Source organism: Pelecanus crispus, chromosome 3, assembly GCF_030463565.1.
Source record: "Pelecanus crispus isolate bPelCri1 chromosome 3, bPelCri1.pri, whole genome shotgun sequence".
NCBI lineage: Eukaryota > Metazoa > Chordata > Aves > Pelecaniformes > Pelecanidae > Pelecanus > Pelecanus crispus.
The window spans coordinates 31,114,561-31,135,231 of record NC_134645.1 but is presented as its reverse complement, the minus strand read 5'-3'; the positions used below and the strand labels follow the sequence as shown (position 1 = coordinate 31,135,231).

The window sequence follows — 20,671 nt, the reverse complement described above, 5'->3', positions numbered from 1 at the left end:
AAGAATAACACTACAGGTTCAGAATCATTTAGCAAGCAGCAGTAAAGCCAGGACTGAATTCTGGTCTCCCAAATCATATTCTGGACTCCTGGGTACAACACCACACCTCCAGGCTATGGAGTGCAACTCTGCCATGTCCCCTTTAAGTCCCTGCTTGAGACACTTTGTCTCATAAAATGTATGCACTGAGTTTTCTGGATAAAAAAGGTCTTTTTGTTAGTCTCCTGCACACTTATCCCTGCAGATCTCTCAACATTTATGTTAGTTTTGGTTTACATTCGTATACTACTTAAAAGATAGCTTGTACTTCGGGGTGATTTTGGAGGCTGGCACGCTTTATTACACCTCTGTTTCAGCTGTCTTGGTCTGTAGCAAAGACTCTAATTGCTCTGCATCTCCATCTAACTTTCTAATAAGATTAATTCTGTCTTATGTCTTGGTAGTCCCTAATTAACGTAATTTGTCTTCACAGTTAAAGACTCCAGGGTATCGCAGCAAGCTCAGATTCACCGCTCAGTGAATCTTAGAAGTAGTTAATCTATCCTTCCATGAGCAGAGCAAATGCAGTTAGGTAACTTCAAAGGGCTAAATTATTGGCAAGGCAGTGATCAGAAAGACAGACGAGGAGGCAACGCAGCTGCAGACCTCGACTGGATCTGTGGCTGCTTGGCTGTATGCAGACAGACAGGGCAGGAGAGAGAGACCCTTACGCTGCCCTTAGCCTGCTGCTTTCCTTCTGCTGAATTAGAGCACCCTGAGATGGGCACTAATGGCGCTTAATTAACCTGTGGGAGGGCAGAGGCAGGAAAACAAGGGAGCATTTGATCTGGCTTCACCCAGTAAAACACTGAGTGCCCTTCTGAGCCCTTACACTAGTGTGGAAGTTGAGACCAGAGGGTCATGCCTGCCCCCCACCTCGGTGCCTGACAAGAAGGAGCTTTCTCTAGTACAGACAATTAAGAATAAACTTCAGTTCATCACTGTATAACTGGCTAGAGCCTTTGTGAAAGCTCTTGAGAATCCATGGCCTTTTTTTCATTATTTTCCCACTGTTGCACAGCTCTTATTTCCAGGGACCTTTAAGAACTGGAGGTACCAAAAAGCTTTCTTTACAGATTTCCTGGCCACTCTGAAATAAGGAGTCTCTCTGGAGATTCAGCTCTTGAAGCTTCCAGGTTTGTAAAGTCTGGGTGAAAAGCCACATCCAAATTATTTCAATATCAATAGCATAAAATGGAATGGCTCAAAGCTTATTTCTGGATGTACATCAAGAAAAGAGATAATTGATTTCTGGCAGCGCTTGAGAATTGTGAATTAAGATCATAGTCTTAAAAATACGAGATATTTTAGTGGAAGGTTGTTTCTGTCTCTTTGGTTCCTCTGTCACTTGGATCCCGAGCTCCTGCAGCAGGTGGATGCAGAACAGCCTGGGACTAGGAGAGCCATGGCAAAGCACCCAAGCTGGTGTTCCTGGGTAGTTGATGGGAGGAGAGGGGAGCACGAGGTGGAATAAGCACCTGGTTTAGTAGTAGACAGCATGAATACAGTAAGTTCTGCGTGGCAGGAGACAGCAGAGAGAAACCAGCAAGTAGAGCTGTTTCTATGAAACAGAGCTTTTAAGTTGTTGATAAAGTTACAGAGCAGCAGGAATGCTATAAGCTCATCTGCCCTAAGTGGATGCAAAGTGCCCTGTGCTGTAAACAGCAGTCATGCCTTTTGTTCTCCCTTGTGTTTGTTGTTATAACTGGAAGCCAATTACATTATTTCTCTCAATGCTGGCATACTTAATAAGGATGCAAATTAATTAAGATTCTCTCTTCATTCCATTAGCAAAGAAAAATGTAAGCATTGAGCAGAAGCAAGGCTGCAGCATCTCCATTCTTTTCGTAGCGGTGCCCCTGGCTAGCAGCAGAACAAGGGCCATATCATTTAGCCTCCCTGGCTCTTTGTTCCCCATCCGTAACATGCAGACAGCCTGTGGTCTGCTTCATAGCAAACATCTACCTTACAAACTGCAGAGCACTACCTGGGACCTGCATTAGCTTTAAGCAAGCCAGTGTAGCTGTGAGCAAGAAGCAAGCCAGATTAGTCTATGCGGAGCTTCAAGCTGCTGGGCTGCTCACTGTGCCCAAAGGATGACTTTACATCCGGTAGAGCATCTCTATACATCGCCAGTCAGCAGCACAGGTGTAGCAGATGGCTACAGTGCAACTTGGACAGCCAGGGATTCTCAAGTGACCCAAACAGGAGCCAGAACAGGTTGGGAAGGAAGATGACTGTTAGTGAGCTATGAGTGTTACATCAGGAAGAAGTTGGGAATAAGCAACAGACTGGTGTTGTATTCAGAGAGTTGACCTGTGTGTCAGTTAAGTGTGGCAAAGAATTTCTCCCTGAGGCATAGTATCTTGGAAATACAGCAAAAGATGATACTTCTGGTGTAGATGGACTTGTCTTAAGCAATTGATTTTCTGTGACTGCAGGTATTGTATGGTACACCCTTCCCATTTCCTATATCTAGGTTTCTGTGTAGTAATTCCCCTCCCCCCGCCCCTTACTTTTGGGAAATTACAGATTTTCCTCAGTGGTTCATACTATTATAAAGCACGATGCAAAATGTCTGTGGCAATTCTGGGACCGCATCTTTTATACAAAAGGAGAAAAAATTAGTTTGGGAGTCAGGCAGGTACAACTTGTAAAAAGAATTCAGAAGCAGCAAGTCCTGGTGGGAGTCTGAGGTCTGCTTCGCCACTGTGGGTTACACAGTTGGGCCCCGCATCGCCATTGAGCAGAAGTTCTCCAATCTCAAATACTTCAAGCACACCCTTAATTTTAGGCATCAAGTCAACAGAATTAAACCATAAGACTGGATTGGAAAACTTCACCCAAGGATTGTGGAATGTCTGGCAGTGGAACAAGCTGTACTGCAATCTCACTATTTATGGGTGGCTGCTCTTGAGCGTTCAAAACGTTGCAGTACTGCAGAGTAAAAATAATGCCGATGGCTCCATGTATAATTAAAGCTTTAGTAAGTCATTTCACCTTCATGCAGCCCCCCCGCCCCCCATGTAATTTAAGATTTCACTGTGTATTTTTAGCCTTGGAAGTCTGTGAAAGTTTGTTGCAGTCAAGTTTTGAAGTTCGTGTTAAAAAACTCTGCATTTTCAGAAGAGTTAACTTTTTCTAAACCATTAAATATGAGAAAAATCCTCATTTTTGATGCAAAGGCAACACTGTCTTACTTGCACGTGGGCCGTCTTCTGTAGATGCTACATAAACACTGTCAAGTCTGTTCTGACCACATGACACAAGCCTACTAATTGCAAACAGATGCAGAGCAGTAGCTCAGTGCTGGAGCTACAGCAATGTACTGAAGCAGTTGTAATCAATCTTGGGCATATAATGCTTTGGGACATGCTGGACATTTTTCATGTATGTAGGGAAACCAGAAATCTAATCCTATATACAGCCTGCCTTCTGCAGACTTGGGAGTTGGAACAAACCCTGTGGAGACAAGAATTGCAAGCACCAGCTCTCACTTGTCAAACAACTGTATATTTTTGTCCATAGCAAGGCCAAAAGGACCAGACAGAATCAGAATTCACTTTGAACATCCTTCCAATATGGAAGGGGAAAATAAAAACCCAACATGCTAGCAGAAGCTAAACAAAGCATTTTTAATAGCAGGCCATGGAGGAAAATTCATGCGCTATTCTCCATGGCAACATCTAGGTTCCGTTACATTTGCTGCCTCCACTCTCTCCTCCTCCCCTTTCTGTTCTCCCTCTCCAGTCCTTCGGTTCCCACTGTTCTTGCCCAGGTCCTGCCCGCACCGCTGTCCATAAGACCTGGCATTTGCAGGCAATCGCTTTGCCACCAGGTATCTGCACACCATTCATGTTCCCTCCCTGCAGCAGTGCTTGTTATGCCTGGCCATGCGGGATTCAGTTTTTTGATTCCAAGAGGTGCTGCCTGGGACCAAGGAAGCCTCCTGTTTACTAAGCTGTCCCCTGCTGCTGCTCTTCTTCGCCCTCAAATCACTGAAGCCACCTATCCGCCCTAGCCCCCTTGCACTGTATTTGGCAGGGGTAGACTTTAGTCTGTATGGATACTGGAAAGGGGAAGAAAGCTTGTCAATGGCTGTTTAAACAAACCTTATCCTAAAACTCAAGCTTTTAAGTTGTTGGTCTAAACCACCATTATTTCTAGAATAAAACCAGGTAATTGCACCGAGTCCTGGCTTACTTCATGGCTGAAATGAACTACAAGGGGAAGGATGTAGGGGATGCCACTGACAGTCAGGTTGCACGTTCTCCTGTGTGGGACACCTGCTGCAGCATTGTGTTGCAGGCTTGCCATCTCTACACTCTTTATGTTTCAAGAGAAAGAAGTCCAGCACCCACTAACAGGTGAAGAATTTCTGTGTAAATGACAGCCTCTGGACTAAGCACTGGCCCCAACACATAGCAGCAGCACAAATTTGTCAGTGGTCCCAAGCTGCTTGGTGCAAGAAGCCCACAGACACATCAGCTGGATGCTCTACTCCAGGAGCACGGCTGTAGTTGTGGGCATCTATTTTCAGAGGGGGCTGAATGGCAAGTGGGTTGGTGTCTTCCGTTGCTTGCTTTGAGTGCCTCTGAGGAAACTGGGTGGAATATGCCTCCTGACAAAGGAGCACATCTGGCCACAGAGCCGGGCTCAGGCACTTGAGAATGGTTAGCTTCCTCAGGAGGACACCCTCCAGCCTCTGCACCTCTGCTTTTTCTGCAAACCAGAGAGATTTTCTGCATGCCCCCTGCCCACAATCACAGCTCTCTGAGGAGGCCATGGGAAGGAGAGGCATGGTGGAGACCCTGACAAGAGCGCTGCACTTGCAAACAGCAAGAGCCATGGTAGTTCACACACAGGTACATCAAGTGCTCTTCTGGACCAGCCTTTTCTGTTCAGAGAGCTGTAGTAAGTTGGGAAAGAGAGCACTCAGAGGGTTTCTGGCAGGTTCTCTCCTGATGCGGCCTAAGCCCTACTGAGTTCCAGCAAGGGGGAAACTGGGGACACTGGTGAGGACTCATGCTGGCCAGAACACTTCTAGGGGGTTTTACCTGGTGTCTGTTTTCTCAAATAAAGACACAAGCAATTCTCTGTTTCAGGAAACTTCAGTAGATAGGCAGCCTGAGTGTTAATACTTTGCAATTTCGTTTTATTGCATAGCCCAGCTCTACCCACCTAAGCAGAGGGGAAGGGTTTTCAGCATCAGCAGATGCTGCTATAGCCCTTCTTGTGCAAGTTTCAGTTCTCTTTCCCTCATCATAATCCACAGGACTACAGCTTAGCATCTATGTGGATTGATACCAAGGATGAAAGGCCTCTGCAACTGAAACAACTCCTTACAGTTCAAACTAGAGTATAAAAACAAATTCAGGACACTTAGGACCCAAGGATATCTTAACCAATAGATACCACATTCACTGTAATACTCAGAAAACAAGTACAATCTTTATTACCATTCTGTACAATTTTTCTGACTCAGGCAAGCAAGAACCAGCACATCTCATGAATTTTCAGCACATCCACAACATCTGCCTCATAGACCTGCCAACACTGTTTAATGACAGCTAATCATCATTTTTCTTAAAAAATTCAAAGACACATCAGACACGTCCCCACAGAGAGCACTCCCCTGACACAATACAGCCATACAGGTACATCTCATCCCCACAAAACACACGCTCATTAACTACATCTCCCACCATCAAGTCCAACAGTCTTCCTTGCTCCTACAGACACCTCAAATTTCACTCCCCTCTCTTTCCCATCTTTGCTTGTGCTTACCTGCAGCTGTACTCCAGCACCACAACATGGTTCTATTTTTCCCCTCCAGGAGCACGAAAGGAGGCACTATCCCACCACCTTATTTACTCCCAGTGCTATAGGAGAACATCTTAAACAATGTCCAAGCTTGTGGGAGGAGGAAGAGGTGTTTCCCAGCCCTTCCCTAGCTCCAGGCTTTTGTAGGGTAGGGACCATGACCAGCAGCAGCTGCTCCATATGCTGTCCCTGACTGCAGTAATTTGGGTTTCTGCTGTTCTTCCACCTGTAACAGGGCTGCTCATCAGATGTGATTTCCTTGCAGCAGAGATGCTTTGTGTTGTGAAGTTGCAGATATCTGATAGTCAGTGGGAAGCCCACTAACAAGTTGTCTGTGTGCTCAAATTACTTACACTTAACACTGTGGCCATCGGTGTCCTATCTCTCTCTGGTTTGCACCCTGGCTCCGAGCAGGCTCCCACTTCTGATGTTCCTGGGAAGGTGCCATCAGAAATTTGCTCCCAGCCAGGTTCCCCCATATGAAACATGCCAAGCTCAGTGTCTGGCTGAAGCTCCTGCAGAAGTGCCCAGGGTATGCTTTCTTGCAAAAACAGGGGAGAAAAACTTCTCTCATGCAGCTTAAGATATTCCATACCACAGTCACTGCTGCACTCAGATAGCACAGAGGACACTGTGCTCAGGACAGGCCATGGGCTTGGCCTCGTGTCTTCCTCCACCTTGGATGAGTGACCCAAACAGTAGTAAAGCAGAAGAGCTTTCTCTAGGGTGTGAGTTTTTCCTTTAAGAGAAAAAAACCCCAACTTTTCCTCTCTCATACTATTTCGGTGTAGTCCGTGAGGCCAGGAACCAGCAGGTGATGCTCTTGGGAAGGCCATAGCTGCCAGGGTACCAGCACACACTGGAGAGGGGACTTCATCCTGTGTGCAATGGACTGGAGTGGAGACAAAGGGCAAACCCCCTCCTTTGTCTCTCCCTTTACAGTGTTGTCCTACAGATAACACATCCCCTTCATGTTCAATGGATTAAACTGTTGAAAACAAAAAGCTTTTACTGGTATAATCTAAAAATACCCCGATTCTGCTGGCAGCAAAAGCAAACACAGGCTCCCAGAGGCTTTCTTCCCTTGCTGAAAACAGCGCGCGGTGTCCTGGCTGGCTGACGCTGCCCCAAGTGAGACGAGATGAGTTGAAAGGGCAAGCTTGGCTTCCCATCCCCTCCCAGCCTCACTGCACAGGGTGCCTTCAGCCCCTGCCCCACAGCTGCTCCAGAAGAGCAAACCTCAGCTCCCACCCAGCCCTCTGCCCAGCCCCTGGTACTTGCTGGCCCCGGGTGCCAGGTGGGCTGTATGGCTCAGCCAGGTGATTGCAATGGGCCCTGATGCCCCATGAGGCTGAACGAACAGACTCATTGGTTAGCACAGGGCATCTTCTCTCCACCACCTCCCCTCTGTCCCCAAAGAGGCTGTATTGATTCACGATTTAGAATAATCCCAGATTTTACTGCAATTGGGGCATTTTTCATTGGGTAGATACAAGAAATGCTTGATAAGACCAGCTGGCGGGGAAGATGAGTGGCCTGGCTGAACAGGGAGCTTTTGCTGGGACTCAGGGTAAAAAGGAGAGTCTACCACCTTCGGAAGAAGGGACAGGCAACTCAGGAAGAGTACAGGGATCTTGTTAGGTCATGCAGGGAGGAAATTAGAAAAGCAAAAGCCCAGCTAGAACTCAATCTGGCCACTGTTGTAAGAGATAATAAAAAATGTTTTTACAAGTACATCAACAATAAAAGGAGAGCCAAGGAGAATCTCCATCCTTTGCTGGATGCGGAGGGAACATTGTCACCAAGGATGAGGAAAAGGCTGAGGTACTTAATGCCTCCTATGCTGGCATTGCTGTAGTAGCTTTTAGTTTACACCTGCTTGCAAAGTTAGCAGTTTGTGTTTGCTGGTTACACTTACAGCCTGAGACCTTTTTGGACAGCTGATTCATTTGGCCAACATCATCCCAGCTGCAGTTTGCATACCAAGTTTATGGTTTCTAGGCTATAGGTATTCAAGTGTCTGAATGCTTGGTCAGGAAGGGAAATGGTTCGGTGCCCCAGCTCTGATGCAGCCAGGCGGTATCAGGAGATACAGCTTGCTTGCCTTCCTCCTCCTACTCCTCCTCCTCCTCTCTGCTTCCAGATGCAAACACTTCCATATTCGGTAATGTGTAACTATGATGGCTTCTTAAGGGGAAATCATCTACCTTGGCAAATGCATTTAATACTCTTTCTTCTGCTTTGCATTTTAAAGCATATGTGGACTAGAGGAAAAATACTTCCATTTTATGTCTGCTGGCATGTCTCCAGTCTTGTATTTAAAAATGCCAACAACCTCTCAAAGATTAGCTAATCATAATTAATAAAGAAAATGCACTGGCACTGGAAAATGAATTGGCTCCCATGCATAGGCAAGTGGCCTGAAGAGGGAATCAGAAGCCAAGGTTCATAAGATTTTAATCCTAGCTTCTGTATTAATTCCTGTCCAGAGAGGGACACTTGACTGCTTTGTCTGCTTTATTCCCTTCTGAATGGGACTAGACATTAGCTTAGTCACTGTGGTGTTTAGGGGATTAATTAGCTAATTCAGCACCTCATTCTTAATGATGTAAAAATCTTAAAAGTTTCACTGGAAGGATTTGAAGCCGTAGCTTAAGAATTATTGCTCATTTATGACCTTTTTTGTAGCACATCTTGGAAGAGTTAAAATAAGGCGAGAGGAGAAGATTTTCATTTTCATTTTAGAGAGACATGCATTTCCATTTGGCAAGATTTTGCATCCTGATGGGAAAATGTAAACATCCAGTTTCTGATCTTGCCTCGATCCATATTTAATCTCAGAGAGTGCTGTGGTGTAACTTTGCAGAGAACACTTTCAGGAAGCATGGGCGAATATTCCAGGCTTCTTGCTGCTTTGGAGACACTATAAAGGAAGAAAAAGATAGGTGAAGCGGGGCAGAGATCTCACGTAATCCCACATGGAGGACACAAAAGACGTGGAAGACAAAGCCACAGATCAAAAGACAGCCTTCCTTTTAACAAGCAAGGGGGAGACTTATACAACATCCTTTGGGATTAAAATTGTTTCCCCTTTTCCTCTGTGCAGACCCTTTTGTTTTGGTGGATAAGGGGGTGCAACTCTGCCTGTGAAAGCCGAACAGCCAGAGGACAAAGCCCAGGGGGGATTTCTCACATGGGAGCAGACACTGCCCCTTCCCTGCCAGCGATGCTCTGCCGTAGGGCTGCCTCCCACCACCCAGCAGCGCTCACCCTCTCCCCTCTGCCACGGTGCTGCTCCACGGCTGCTGCGTGCCCGGCTTTGGTGTGCAGCAAAGGGGAGCGGGTGGGAGTACAAAATCAGATCAAGCCAGCGGCAGGAAGATGAGCTGGGTTTTAGGAGCTGGTGGAGTGTTAGGAAGATGCTGGAGTTGAAGCCTGCAGAGGATGGTGAGATTAAAAATAGGCTGTAGCCAGCCTTCCCCAGCATTTTGGCATCTTCACTGCCTGTTGTCTGTGTGACCCACTGAAGAAGAGGCAGCAATGGAAGAGATTATCTCTTCCATCACCTTGGGAGTGCAGGATAAAATGGTATTTTGCTTGTAACCAGATCCTTCTGCTCCCTGTGTCTGGGGAGGCCCTCTAGAAGGATGTAAGCTGAGTGTTTCCTCCCAGTCTTCAGTCAAACCAAGGGACTCCTTCCTTCCTCCAAGTTCAACAAGGCACTTGTGAGCATTGAAGATGAGCTCATTCATTCACACCTTACAGGGCATTTGCAGGCTTCCATCTTTTGATAGGAAAAAGGGCAATTTTTGTAGAAACCACTGGACATCATGCTGTAGGATTTTTAATTCAAGACATTCAGTAAAGCAAGCATTTCCCAGAACTACGTTATCCAGTACAACCCACATTACACCTTTATACATAGCTTAGCAATGCTGTATTTATATTAAAAAAACCCCAAAGACAATTCATAATGATGAGAGGTATTAAAATGCATACTTAGATCAGGTGACTGAACCTCCTGGCCAACAGCTTGTACATTACAGGGGTCAGCAACAGTTTCTTCTGCTCTTTGCCCATGCTGTGTATTTCTGCAGGTTGGTTGTGGGACAGACAAGGCTTCCCCGAGCTGCGTGTTTCAGCTAGCCATGAACCTGGGACATCAGCTGCGAATAAATGATCAGGCTTGTCCAATGTGGTAAATTCAGGAAGAATCTTTGTAAAGGCTGCTGTGGTGTAGATTTTTTTCCCCCAGCTTTAACTTTCCTACATCAACAAGATCCTTCATCTGAATTCTTTTGGGAAGCCTGAAGGGTGTTTGCAAGTTTTTTAAGTTGGTCTCAAGCAGAGCCAAGGGTTGCCATGCCAGGTCACCTGGCTCCAGCACTGGTTTAGCTGCTTCTGCTTTGTTAAAACATGCTCTCAGGTAACAACTTGTGACTGGAGAAAGCGTTGTGCAAAGATGCAGTGCCACCTTAGCACCCCCTTTTTTTTGGTGTGCTCCTTCTAGAGCAGTATTTGTGAATAGCAACAGACTGCCAGACCTGTACAGCTTTCTAGATCCAGTCCTGCTCTAACTCTGGGTGCAATTTTCCCTTTTAGAACTTCTGTGTAGTAAATGTTCTCCCCAAGAGAGAGCCACCAGGCAGGAAAAAGGTAGACTGCTATTTCCACACAGAGCACTCCCTTGTAAACTGCCTACAGTGCATAAGTGGTTACTGTTGGATGTGGGGGAAGGAGCCAAAACCGAGTGTTTTTTCTGTCCTGGTTTTCAAGTGTACGTATCAGTGTAATTTAGTGCGAGACAGTAGTGTGTTTGAGTGAGATGTGGCTGTGCCTCCATTTGTCCTCCTGTAAAGCGTTTCCAGCTTTTCAGTACTGCAGTGGGAGCACAAGAAGTAGGATGCTATGAGAAGTGGGTCTAAGGGAAGGAATTTGGCACGAAGCCATGGCTTTCACTGGGTATTTTGTTGCTGCTCTCTCCCTAGGAACGTTTGTATCCGCTTTCACCGTCCTGTGCGGAGCCCGGACCGACCTCCCCGACAGGCACATGTGTTGTGTCTTCTGGCTGAACATTGCTGCTGCTCTGATTCAGATCCTGACGGCAATCGTGATGGTTGGCTGGATTATGAGTATATTCTGGGGGATGGACATGGTCATTCTTGCAAGTAAGTACAGTGCACTCACCCCCTCTCCCCCCCCCCCCGACTTCTCCCCTCCATGGCCGTGTTGCTGGGTCCCAGCTAATGCCCCTTCAAGCCATCGGGCTGCACTGTAGGGAAGAAGAGCCACAGGATGGGCTCTGCAAGTCCACGAGAAACACAGTAGGCAGAGGAATTGCTGGGACGCAGTTGGGATGGGCGCCGAGACACATCTGGAAGAGCCTCCCATCCCACCACGTGGGTTAGGATCTTCCTTCCCCTTTATAAAATTAAAAATGCAGGAAGGGGTGAGGCCCCCCAGCACTGTGACCTCCGCTGTTTGGAGCCCCTTCTGCCCTGGTTGCATCTGCGTGCGTGTTTGAACGAAAAAACCCTTTCTCCCTCGCGACTCCGGCTGCATTTCTCCAGCTAGCAAGACCTTCCTGAGAGGCCGGTTCTGCTCCCAGGGAGCACGCAGGGCCAGCTGTCCCTAGAAAAGCCCTGGGGACTCTCCTGGACCCTCCCTTTCCTCCACAGAATACATTTACGCAAAGGCTTTTTTTCATGTTTCACACCAAGTTCTTAGGCTGAGCCGGACTGTTTAGCTACTCCTAGAAGGATTTCCCCTACACTCTTTAAAGAGGCTCCAAAACACTAGTCTAGGGGAAGAAGAGAGGAATCCTTTTTTTAAACACACATAATTTAGGTCACCCAGTTAGTACATATTGCCAATCTAGAATACAGGCTCTGTAACTTTATCTGCTAAAGACCTTTACTGGTGTAAAAGTTGTATCATAAAGCAGCGAATTAAGGTGACAGCCTCACCTCGCCTCCAAAGCCAGAAGCAGCCCACATCTCAGGGGGCTGATTGCATCTGCAAGACCCCACTCCCTTTCCAAAGGCTGGCAGAGGCCAGTGGGCATTGCCCCAAACCAAACAGGTCTTAGATCCTTCAGGCTGGCAGGGCAGGCAGTTCCCAAAGCAAGCGCTTCTCCCAGAGAATGTCTTACCAGCAGTTTTTGCTTTCTGGTTTGAAGGGGCTCCACTTTGTCATCTCTGCTGATGACATCTGTGGCTGCATGACAGAGGAGAAGAGAGGATCTCAGGAAATTGCCAGGCACCTGCCTAAAGATGAAATGGATGACATTGAAAAAAACAGCAGGAAACCAGTGCACATTTTCAGCTGCCAAACCCAGGGGTTAAACCCTCTCACCAAACCACCTGCTAATTTCTCAGCCAGCTGCAATTTACAGGCTGAGTTAGGGGCAATCCCCATGCAGAGCAAACGATGGATATTAAAAACCTGAACATAACTGAGGCAAAAGGCTTTCCTCAGGATGAAGGCAGCACTGCCCTTCATTTTTCCCTGCAAACCACCTGCCAAGTTTCCTCTCAGATGTACCCGCAGAGCAGGGGTTACTTCTGAGGATAAATTGTGAATCGGTGTACCTCTGTGACGTGTCTTTAAGAACCTTCCCAGTTTGTGTGTAATCCCATAACTACATGTTTGTAATGATATGCTCTTCTGCTACTCCTCTGCTGGACAGCCTCCGTGTGCGGTTCGCTGTCTGGCAGGACCCAGTTCTGCAGCTGCGGGGAGAGGCAGGAAAGCATCTGTCCAGATAAAGAGCTACAGCTGAAACCGTGACTTGCTTTTCTCCATAGTCCTGTTCATGTATGTCCTCCAGGTAGAGGGGCTGGGGCTCAGGAGGGTCTTAACTGGTTTTCCAGTTTGGTTGCTGGGGAAAACCATACAGCTTGGAAGTATCACCCCAAAGGTGTTCCCCACACCTGGCTGGACCCACCAGTTTGGGAGGCAGAGGGTGGGTGAGCAGCCTGTGGCAGGGATGCTCAGGCCAAGAGGTCCCCAATCACAGCAACAGTTTTTCATCCCAGCCCCTCTGGTGGCAGTGGAGAAGGTTAAGAGGAGTCAACATGTCTTATATTAACCAGCTATACATCTTCTGACAAGTGCAGCCCTTGGCAGTTTCTTGCTGTCACATTAGATAGCTGGGTTTTAAGTTTACTTACCATGCAGAGAAAATAATGGCTAAATAAAGCAGCTTTTGGTTGAGGGAGAATAAAAGAAAAAACTCATTTTTCAATCAAAACAAAGAAGTGATCAGTTGCTCCCAGCTGGGTCAAACAGCCCTGTCAGACCCCAAACGGTTTGTTTTTTCATCTTTTGTTTTCATGTTTAAAAAAAAGAAAGCAATAACGTAAAAAGGAAACAATGTTTCAGATGCAAGAAATAAGCCATTTCATTTAAAAACACTGCCAGGAAACAGTTTGCTTTGGTTGGGTTTTGTTTGTGTGCAAACAAATTATTTGATGCGCTGGACAGAAATCGTACAGCGTTGCAACTTGAATCTGCATGCAGGTGGGAAAGAGTTAAAAAAAAAATATGAAACTACTGCTCACCTCTAGTCTTCCTTGCCTCAAAATGGCTGATTCCATGTGTCCCTATGAGGGTACCATATGATTTTGATGGGCTAGAGGCCGGGCACAGTGGGTGGTGGCTAAGCTGATGGGGGCTAGCAGTGAGAAGGGTGGGAAGCAGCAGGGGCTTGGGGTCTTGGCTCCAGCTTTCCCTGAGGGATGGGTGCCTCGCTCCCTGGATCAGGGCCTGCCTGCCTATTAGTTGGTAGAGACCTGGGTGGGAGCTGGGCAGGGTCATTGCAGTTTTTCATCTTCTAGTGTTAATTCTCAGCCATTAAAAGGGGGAGCCTGCTCCAAGGGGAGAGCTTTGGGGATAGTGTCATACTGCCTTTAATGAGGGGAAAAGAAGAAGAATTATAGGCCAATTCCTGGAAGAAGTTATCAAATAAGTGACTTTCATGCATTTAGAAAATAAAAAGAAACAAAGTCAACCTGGCTTTTTCCAGAGCAAGCTGTGTCAGACTGGATTGATTCCCTTCTGTGGCAGAGGGATTCATTTTGTGAGTGGCGGTCAACCATCCCTCCTGACTTTCAGGCGCTGACACAGCGTTCTCACACAGTGTTCCTACCAGCAAGCCAGCGAGACGTGGCCTGGGTGAAAATACACTTGAGAACTGTTCTCTAAATGCATTTTCCTGAACTGGAAAGAGTGGAGAGGTGTGTTGAAAGGTCCCTCCAGAATCCAGCTATGTTCAGTATTTTCATTCATGGCTTGATGGTGGACCGGAGAAAGGGCTTACCAGCCCCGCACCACCAGCAGCTGCAGGGATGGCAGGCATAGCGAGGGCAGTGTCCGGATTCAAGCAAATGGAAGAAATGGGCTGCAAAAAAATAAATGCTACTCAGTAGAGTCAAGTCCAAGACACTAAGGAAGGATTAATCAACTGCATAAATACATGCTGGGGAACAACTTGTTTTTCAGAGAAGGATGTGGTGGCTGCAGTGAGTCACAAGCTGCACAGGAGTACATGGCTGTGGAGGGAACAAACGCTGCCCAGGCAGGTAGAGGCAGAGCCTGTAGGACATTAACTGGTCCACTCACCTTTCTCAGCACCCATAAAGCTGCAGCGAGGTTTGTGGCCAGCTTTGCAGGCTGCACTTCATGTGGACCACCTGGAGAGAGTCCAGAGGACCACGAGACAGCAGGCAATGAAGAGGTTCAGCGGGCTAGTAAACGTGAGAGGGCAGCAGTTTAGCCTAAGACAGTCTTAAATAACAGCAGGAAATATCTGTGTGGAAATTAGGAGACATTTTCCCTCCAGTAAGGTCAAAATGCTGAAGAGGTGGCATGGTGGGATCTGCCCTTTCTGTCACTGGAAGACCCCAAGAGTGGGTAGACCCACGTCTGTCAGGAGCAAGGTGGGACATGGGAAGAGATCGACTGGCCTCGGGGGGGGTCCCGTCCAGCCCTCATCTCCTGTAAGGTGATATATACCTTTAGTGGGATATATCCCAGAAGGAAGATTAATTGAATGCAGTTTTGCTGTCACACTTAATTACTTTTGGCAGCACAGTGGCACGGGGCATTTTCTCTGCTAATTTAAATGAATTGCCAGCTGGCCCCATTAAACACCACAGATATCTTCTTTAAGCAGCCATATGGCTCTGGGAACAGTCCTTCACTTTACCTGCTGTCTGAAGGCAAAGGTAGATTAAAAGGAAGCACTTAATTCTTTTGCAAAAAAAAATAGTCTGGACTCTCCCCTTGCCACTGCAAATATCCAGCCGCCCTTGGTGGTGGCTGGGCAGCGCTGCTGCACCGTGCTCTCCTCAAACCCCTCGTCACGGCTGCGGCGACAAGGCACGGAGCTGAGGCAAAACAGAGCTAATTAGCTGGCCAAGGCCAACTGGAAAATGGGCCTCCTAAGGCTTTCCAGGCAAGATTCCCTCTGCTAAAGGCACACCTTGTCCCCAGCCTACGCAGCACACATCTTTGTTAGCAGCATCATGCAGAACGAACGCAGAGGAACGGCCTTTCCAGGAGCTCCCTAGCTGCTCAGAGCTCGTTATAAAAGGTTTTGTGCCATTTCTTGACAGAAATACCACAGAAATCAATATAGTAATGTCACACTGAGGTGGCACAGGGGACAGAAGTCACGGACTGTGTGTCCAGGCGTTGTTTTGCCTCTAATGAACACAGCAAAGAAGTCAAGCCTGGTTTCTGAAGGAAGCCCTTGCTCAGCTTCTGGCGTCTGAATTAACGACGTGCGCCTAAGTGGCTGTGCCTATGAATGAGCAAAGGCGCCATCGCTTGTGGTGTCACAGGACGGGGACTCCTGCTGCAGCCTCTGCTTCTGCAATGGGCAACTGGCTTTCAGGGACTGATTGCCAGCCAGTAGTAAGAAATTACGTGTAATCACGCTGTCCACTTGTCACTCCTTTGCTAATTACAGCGCTCAGACCTTGCCAGAAGCAGCAGCAGATGATTGCATGGTTACTGTACGCTCAGGCTCCAAGGGACTTTGGAAAGCATCACCGAGCCTCTCTTCTCTGCAGGGCCCCTGCTAGCACAGGTAACGCAGCTGCCCTGGGAAGTAAAGGGAGGAGAAAACACTTGAGAGACTCGGGAGAGAACAACATCCTAAACCAGCTGGTAACCCTTCATGAGATGAAAGAAATTCTGAGGACAATTTGGTCTCTTAGACCTATTATGGTTTTTTTAGAATCTAAATAGAGCCATCCCCCAAACTATGCCTGAGGGAAGTAGTTAAAATACCCTTTTTTGCAGTTTCCTACCAAATGCTGCAGAAGGGTAAGTTCTTAAAATATTGTAGGAATGTTAAATACTACCAGGGTTTGCAGCACCCAGCCAGGCTGAGGCACGCCGTGGTTGTGAGTTATCTGTGGGCACAAGCAAACTCAGCAGCAAAACTGCCAAAAAGCTGTCACGTGTCATTTTCCCAGCTCTCAGACTGAACGGCATGCCATGTGCCATCCAGTGCACTGTGACATCTTGTTTGCCACCTTCCTTCAGTGGTTCCCCTTTGGTCAAACCCGCGAAATAGCAATGTCACGGAGGAAAGCGTTTGTGGGAGCATCGCACAGAGGTGTTAGTCCACCCGGCGTGTCTGGCTTGGTGCCGGTGAGCTGGAAAGCAGATGAGGATTCTCCCATCCTGTTTAAACAAGAGCCTCAAATGAAATGATCCACTTCAAGTAAAAAGATTTTAAATAATGTTTAGCCCTGGTGTGAATGTCTAATGGTAGAGCAGCTGTTCTCTGTTTACTCTGCAGCCCCGATTTATTTGTTCTTTTCTGGTTCTCCATGTGTTTTGGATATATCGTCTACAGTTACATTTCTCCCTCTCTCTTTCTTTCATGTTCCTTTGCCTCCTTTTGTTCACCATCAAAGTTTCACAAGGTAAGTTTGTTTCTGTTCTTCTTCCTCCTCCTCCTCACAGCTGGTGGCAGCTCCCCACGGAGAGCAGCGAGCGCTCGGCTGGGGCAAGCTCTTTGGGATTCGCTTTGGCTGGCGCTGTCTGCTCCCAGCCCGAGTCCAGCCGTGTGCCTGTACGTGCGTGTGTCCGCCTGTCTCTGTGTCTGTCCTGTGGCCGCACAGCCCCCGGGATGTGTTCTCCGCCCAGCGTTGAAATGCCCCTTGGGCTGCCCCAAGGGCACCCTCGGAGCAGGGCAGGGACCCGTTTCATCCTCAAGAGCATCCAGAGGCCACCCTCAGCATGAACCCAGTCCCGGTAGGACAGCCTGTGCACAGACTGGTTTCTTTTTGCCTGAATCTTACTTGCAATGGTTTACAGAAGAAGTGCAAATTCAAGCAAACTTGATTAAATCAGTGATTTTGTGCGCAGATGCTCAGACCCACTTAATCTTGATCCCAGAACAGTCTGCTTTACAGAACTGCACCTTAACTGTATTACAGGCGTACTAACGTGAAGCTGCTTCATACAGAATAGCTATTCTATGCAAGAAATGCAATAACTATTTTCATATATAAACTATTTAATAAGTTAGGTCTGAAGTATTTTAATAAATAAGTTTAGCATAAGACAGGTCATCTTTTGGCTTAATTTGGTCGTGTAAAGAGAGACGCAGGCTCGGCCACCGTAACTGGCTTCCAGCCAGCCTCAAAACTGATAGCAGGACTGAAAGGATTTCTATTATATCTTAATAAAAGGCATGGCTACGCAAGCAAGTTACTGTGAGCATAACCTAGCTTGCTTACTTTAGCTAAGGATTTATGGCACGCTCCAACTCTCTGGTTCATGTGCTTGGTTGGGTTTTTCTTACTGTGGTCCCTAAACAAATTAAACCAATCCTGTAGTCAAGCCCACATTACAGGTTTCCAAGCAGCTCATCTTGCCTTCAGAGCTGACTCACACTTAGAACATAAATGCATAAGAAATCATGATTTTTCCCCCTGGAAAAAGCTCTTTGAAAGAGGTGAGAGGCTTTCTGTTCAGCTGCACACGATGGGCAGCAATGCAGTGCAGGGTAGTATGTGCTGGTAAGTGTCTTTAATCTCCTCCTCTATTCCTCGTGCTCATTTAGCAGCAGGAGATCCAGACTGCCAAAGCTGGGTGAATGTGTGGATTTTTCCAAAGTACAGGAAAGTTCATTTTCCAGGGCCAATTCTTAGTTCAGCAAAAAGTCCCTTAAAGATAGGGGTTGTGGCACCTGCTGGTATTTTGTGTTCAAAAGCCTGACATAAGGGTTGGAATGAAGTATTAAAAAGCATCAATGGAAAAGAGCTAAACATTCTTCTGAGATGTGAAATTTCAGACTAATTTGAAATTCAAAATATAAAAATGACAGGCTGCTTACATTATTTAAACAAAGGGAAAAAACCCTCCAGAGTTTTAAAAGGTTTCTAGTTGAAAGATCTTCACTATTGCAGGGGGTGCAGGTAAAGACAGTTTGTTTGCTGCTTTAAAAAGCAGATGTTTTTGCATTGATACTATGCTAATAACAATCCCAGCTGCTCTTAAAAAGAAAGCGGGTAAAGCTTCTGGCGCAGTCATTGCAACCACCTAGGAAAGTCTTAAAAAAACCAGCATTTTTCTCGTTATCTTGTTTCAGCACAAGAGCTACGGGTGCTCTCCTACTACCCTTCCCTGCCCTAGCTCCCCAGGGGAAGGAGCCCTCCCCTATGGGATTTGCAGCCTCCCCTCAACCACTACGTAAGCGACAGCAAATAAAGCAGGGCCGCAGCCCCCCCCAGGAGCTGTGATGAGCAGCGGGACAGGCTGCTTTAGCCCTTGCAGCATCCATGTGGCTGCAACACAGCAGGGCCCCGGTGTCTGCCCCGAGGGCTTTGCTGCATTGGACCCCCACGGCCAGAAGAAGAGGAGAAGGGGTGGAGGAGGAGGGATCCAGGCAGTTCCCAGTGCAATTGGTTTTGCTGCTGTAAAGCTCCGTTTTCTCCAGTCCCACCACACGGCTGCTGTGCCCTGACAAAAGCACCTGTAATTCTGCTGGGCTGGAGCCTAGTAAGTGCGTAACAAGGCAGTGAGAATATCATTAGAGAAAGGACCCACGGAAACATCCCAAGGTCTGTGTTTGAACTCTGACATGTCAGCCTGTGATTAAAGGCGTCCTTCTTCTCCTCCAAGAGATGTTTGTTCATCTCTGCAAACTGCAGTGCAAATTGGTTGCTGCTGGAGAGCTCTGTTAGCAAAAGCCAGCATAGGAACTAAAAGGTGGAGAAAGGAAACCAACCTGCCCCTACTTGGCAGTCCTCTGGAAGGACGAGGGTTAGAGTAGATCACAAGTAGAGATGCAAGTGTGTCAGATTTATGACCAGCAAGCTGCCAGGCCAGCACTTGGGAAGAGCGGTGTCTCTGGAGCGGTATGTAAGGGCACACATTTCCCCTACACTGCAGAAAAACACGCTCCGATATGGAATAATTTAGGCAGAAAATACAGCGTTTCCATAAAGGTTTTAGGTTATTGGGCTGTACTGGAATTGGTGGCCGCTGGTACCTACTGTGCCTTTATGACCCCTTCAAGCAGACGTGCCTCTGCCCACGACGGGGCTGGTGGCAGGCAGGCACCGCAGTGGCGAGGCTGGCCACCGGCAGCCGCATCGCCGTCGCCAGGAAGGTGGTTGCACCCCAGGGTTGCACAGGGCGGGCGTTGGCTAAAGCAAGGCAGGGCAGCTCGCCAGGCTGAGCCTGCCCCGGGACAGCCTGGCAGCGAGGGGGGACGTGGCAGACCCCCCCCCCGCCCCATTCTCCCATGTGGTTTGCCACTCCTGGTAAACCAGGCTCGTGGCTCCCCTGAGCCTCGCCAAGACTCCTTGTTGGGAATTAACACTAATCATCTTCCCTTCCCCTCCCTCCTCACAGGCTACAAGGAACAGGGGATCCCACAGCAGCTGTAGTGGCTGGGACAAGTATGGTCAGAGAAATACGGCAAGAGGTTTCCTTTGGCAGCTGCGGGCCGCGGACCTTTTCATTACCGTTTGTCTTTCTTCTTCCTTTTGTTTTGTTTCCCTCTGTTTGAACCCGGTTCATCTGCCCGTCCAGCGGAGCGGAGGTGCAGAGCAGGCGACGGAGACTTGCACTGATCCCATTGAGCAGCGGAGATGGGGCAAGCACGGCGTGGGTTAGGACTGGCCCCGGCCAACACACGGTGGGCGGACGATGAGGAGGAGGAGGGTGCCGTGAGGAAGCAACACCCCTGGCGAAGGTGGCACCTGGGCAGGCAGCTGAGCCAGGGGAGCAGGAGATGCTGCTTTCTCTCTCCTCCAAGGGGGAAGTAGCTGAAGACATTTTGCCTCCTTTTTATGCTCACCGTTAAAGGAAACTGGCTGTGAACATCAAATGCCAAGGAGCTATTACTAGATATATGTACAGTATGTAAAAGCAAACCAGTGGTACTTTTTCCCCCCACCCCGAGAGTCCACCTTTGACTGCTTCGCAGTAGCGGAGAGCTCAGCCCAGCCTCCTCTGCTGTCTGTGTATATATGATGCTCAATGAAGCTCTGTCCTTGCAGATGTCTTGAGAAACGTGCTTGCTGTAATTCGTATTGTACTGCTGAACTGACTGGGGCCATCCCCTGCTTCCATCCACTAGCACCATGCGAAGACCAGACCTCCCACCGGCCCCTGGGGAGACTTTATCTAGCAAGGGACCCGTGCCCCACAGCGCTTTGCCTCTAGGGTGGTGGGCACAGCCATGTGCTGTCAAAAGCTTCTAGCATAAAACAATACTGAGGGAGCCAAAAAAAAAAAAAAAAAAAAAAAAAAGAGGCTTTTCCTCCCCTCCCCCTGA

At 47.8% G+C, this 20,671-nt stretch overlaps 1 protein-coding gene across 2 annotated transcripts in view; it reads left to right on the top strand.

Moving 5' to 3' along the window:
* Positions 1 to 19,778, top strand: part of STUM (stum, mechanosensory transduction mediator homolog) — a 43,560-nt gene extending 23,782 nt beyond the window's left edge. Inside the window, exons 2-4 of one of the 2 annotated variants that reach the window (XM_075708308.1) lie at positions 10,851 to 11,030; positions 16,794 to 16,802; positions 19,744 to 19,778. In XM_075708308.1, the coding sequence (XP_075564423.1) occupies positions 10,851 to 11,030; positions 16,794 to 16,802; positions 19,744 to 19,778 (224 nt within the window). The remainder of the gene's footprint in view (positions 1 to 10,850; positions 11,031 to 16,793; positions 16,803 to 19,743) is intronic. The other variant, XM_075708307.1, reaches the window with a different exon arrangement.
* Positions 19,779 to 20,671: the final 893 nt, after the last annotated feature.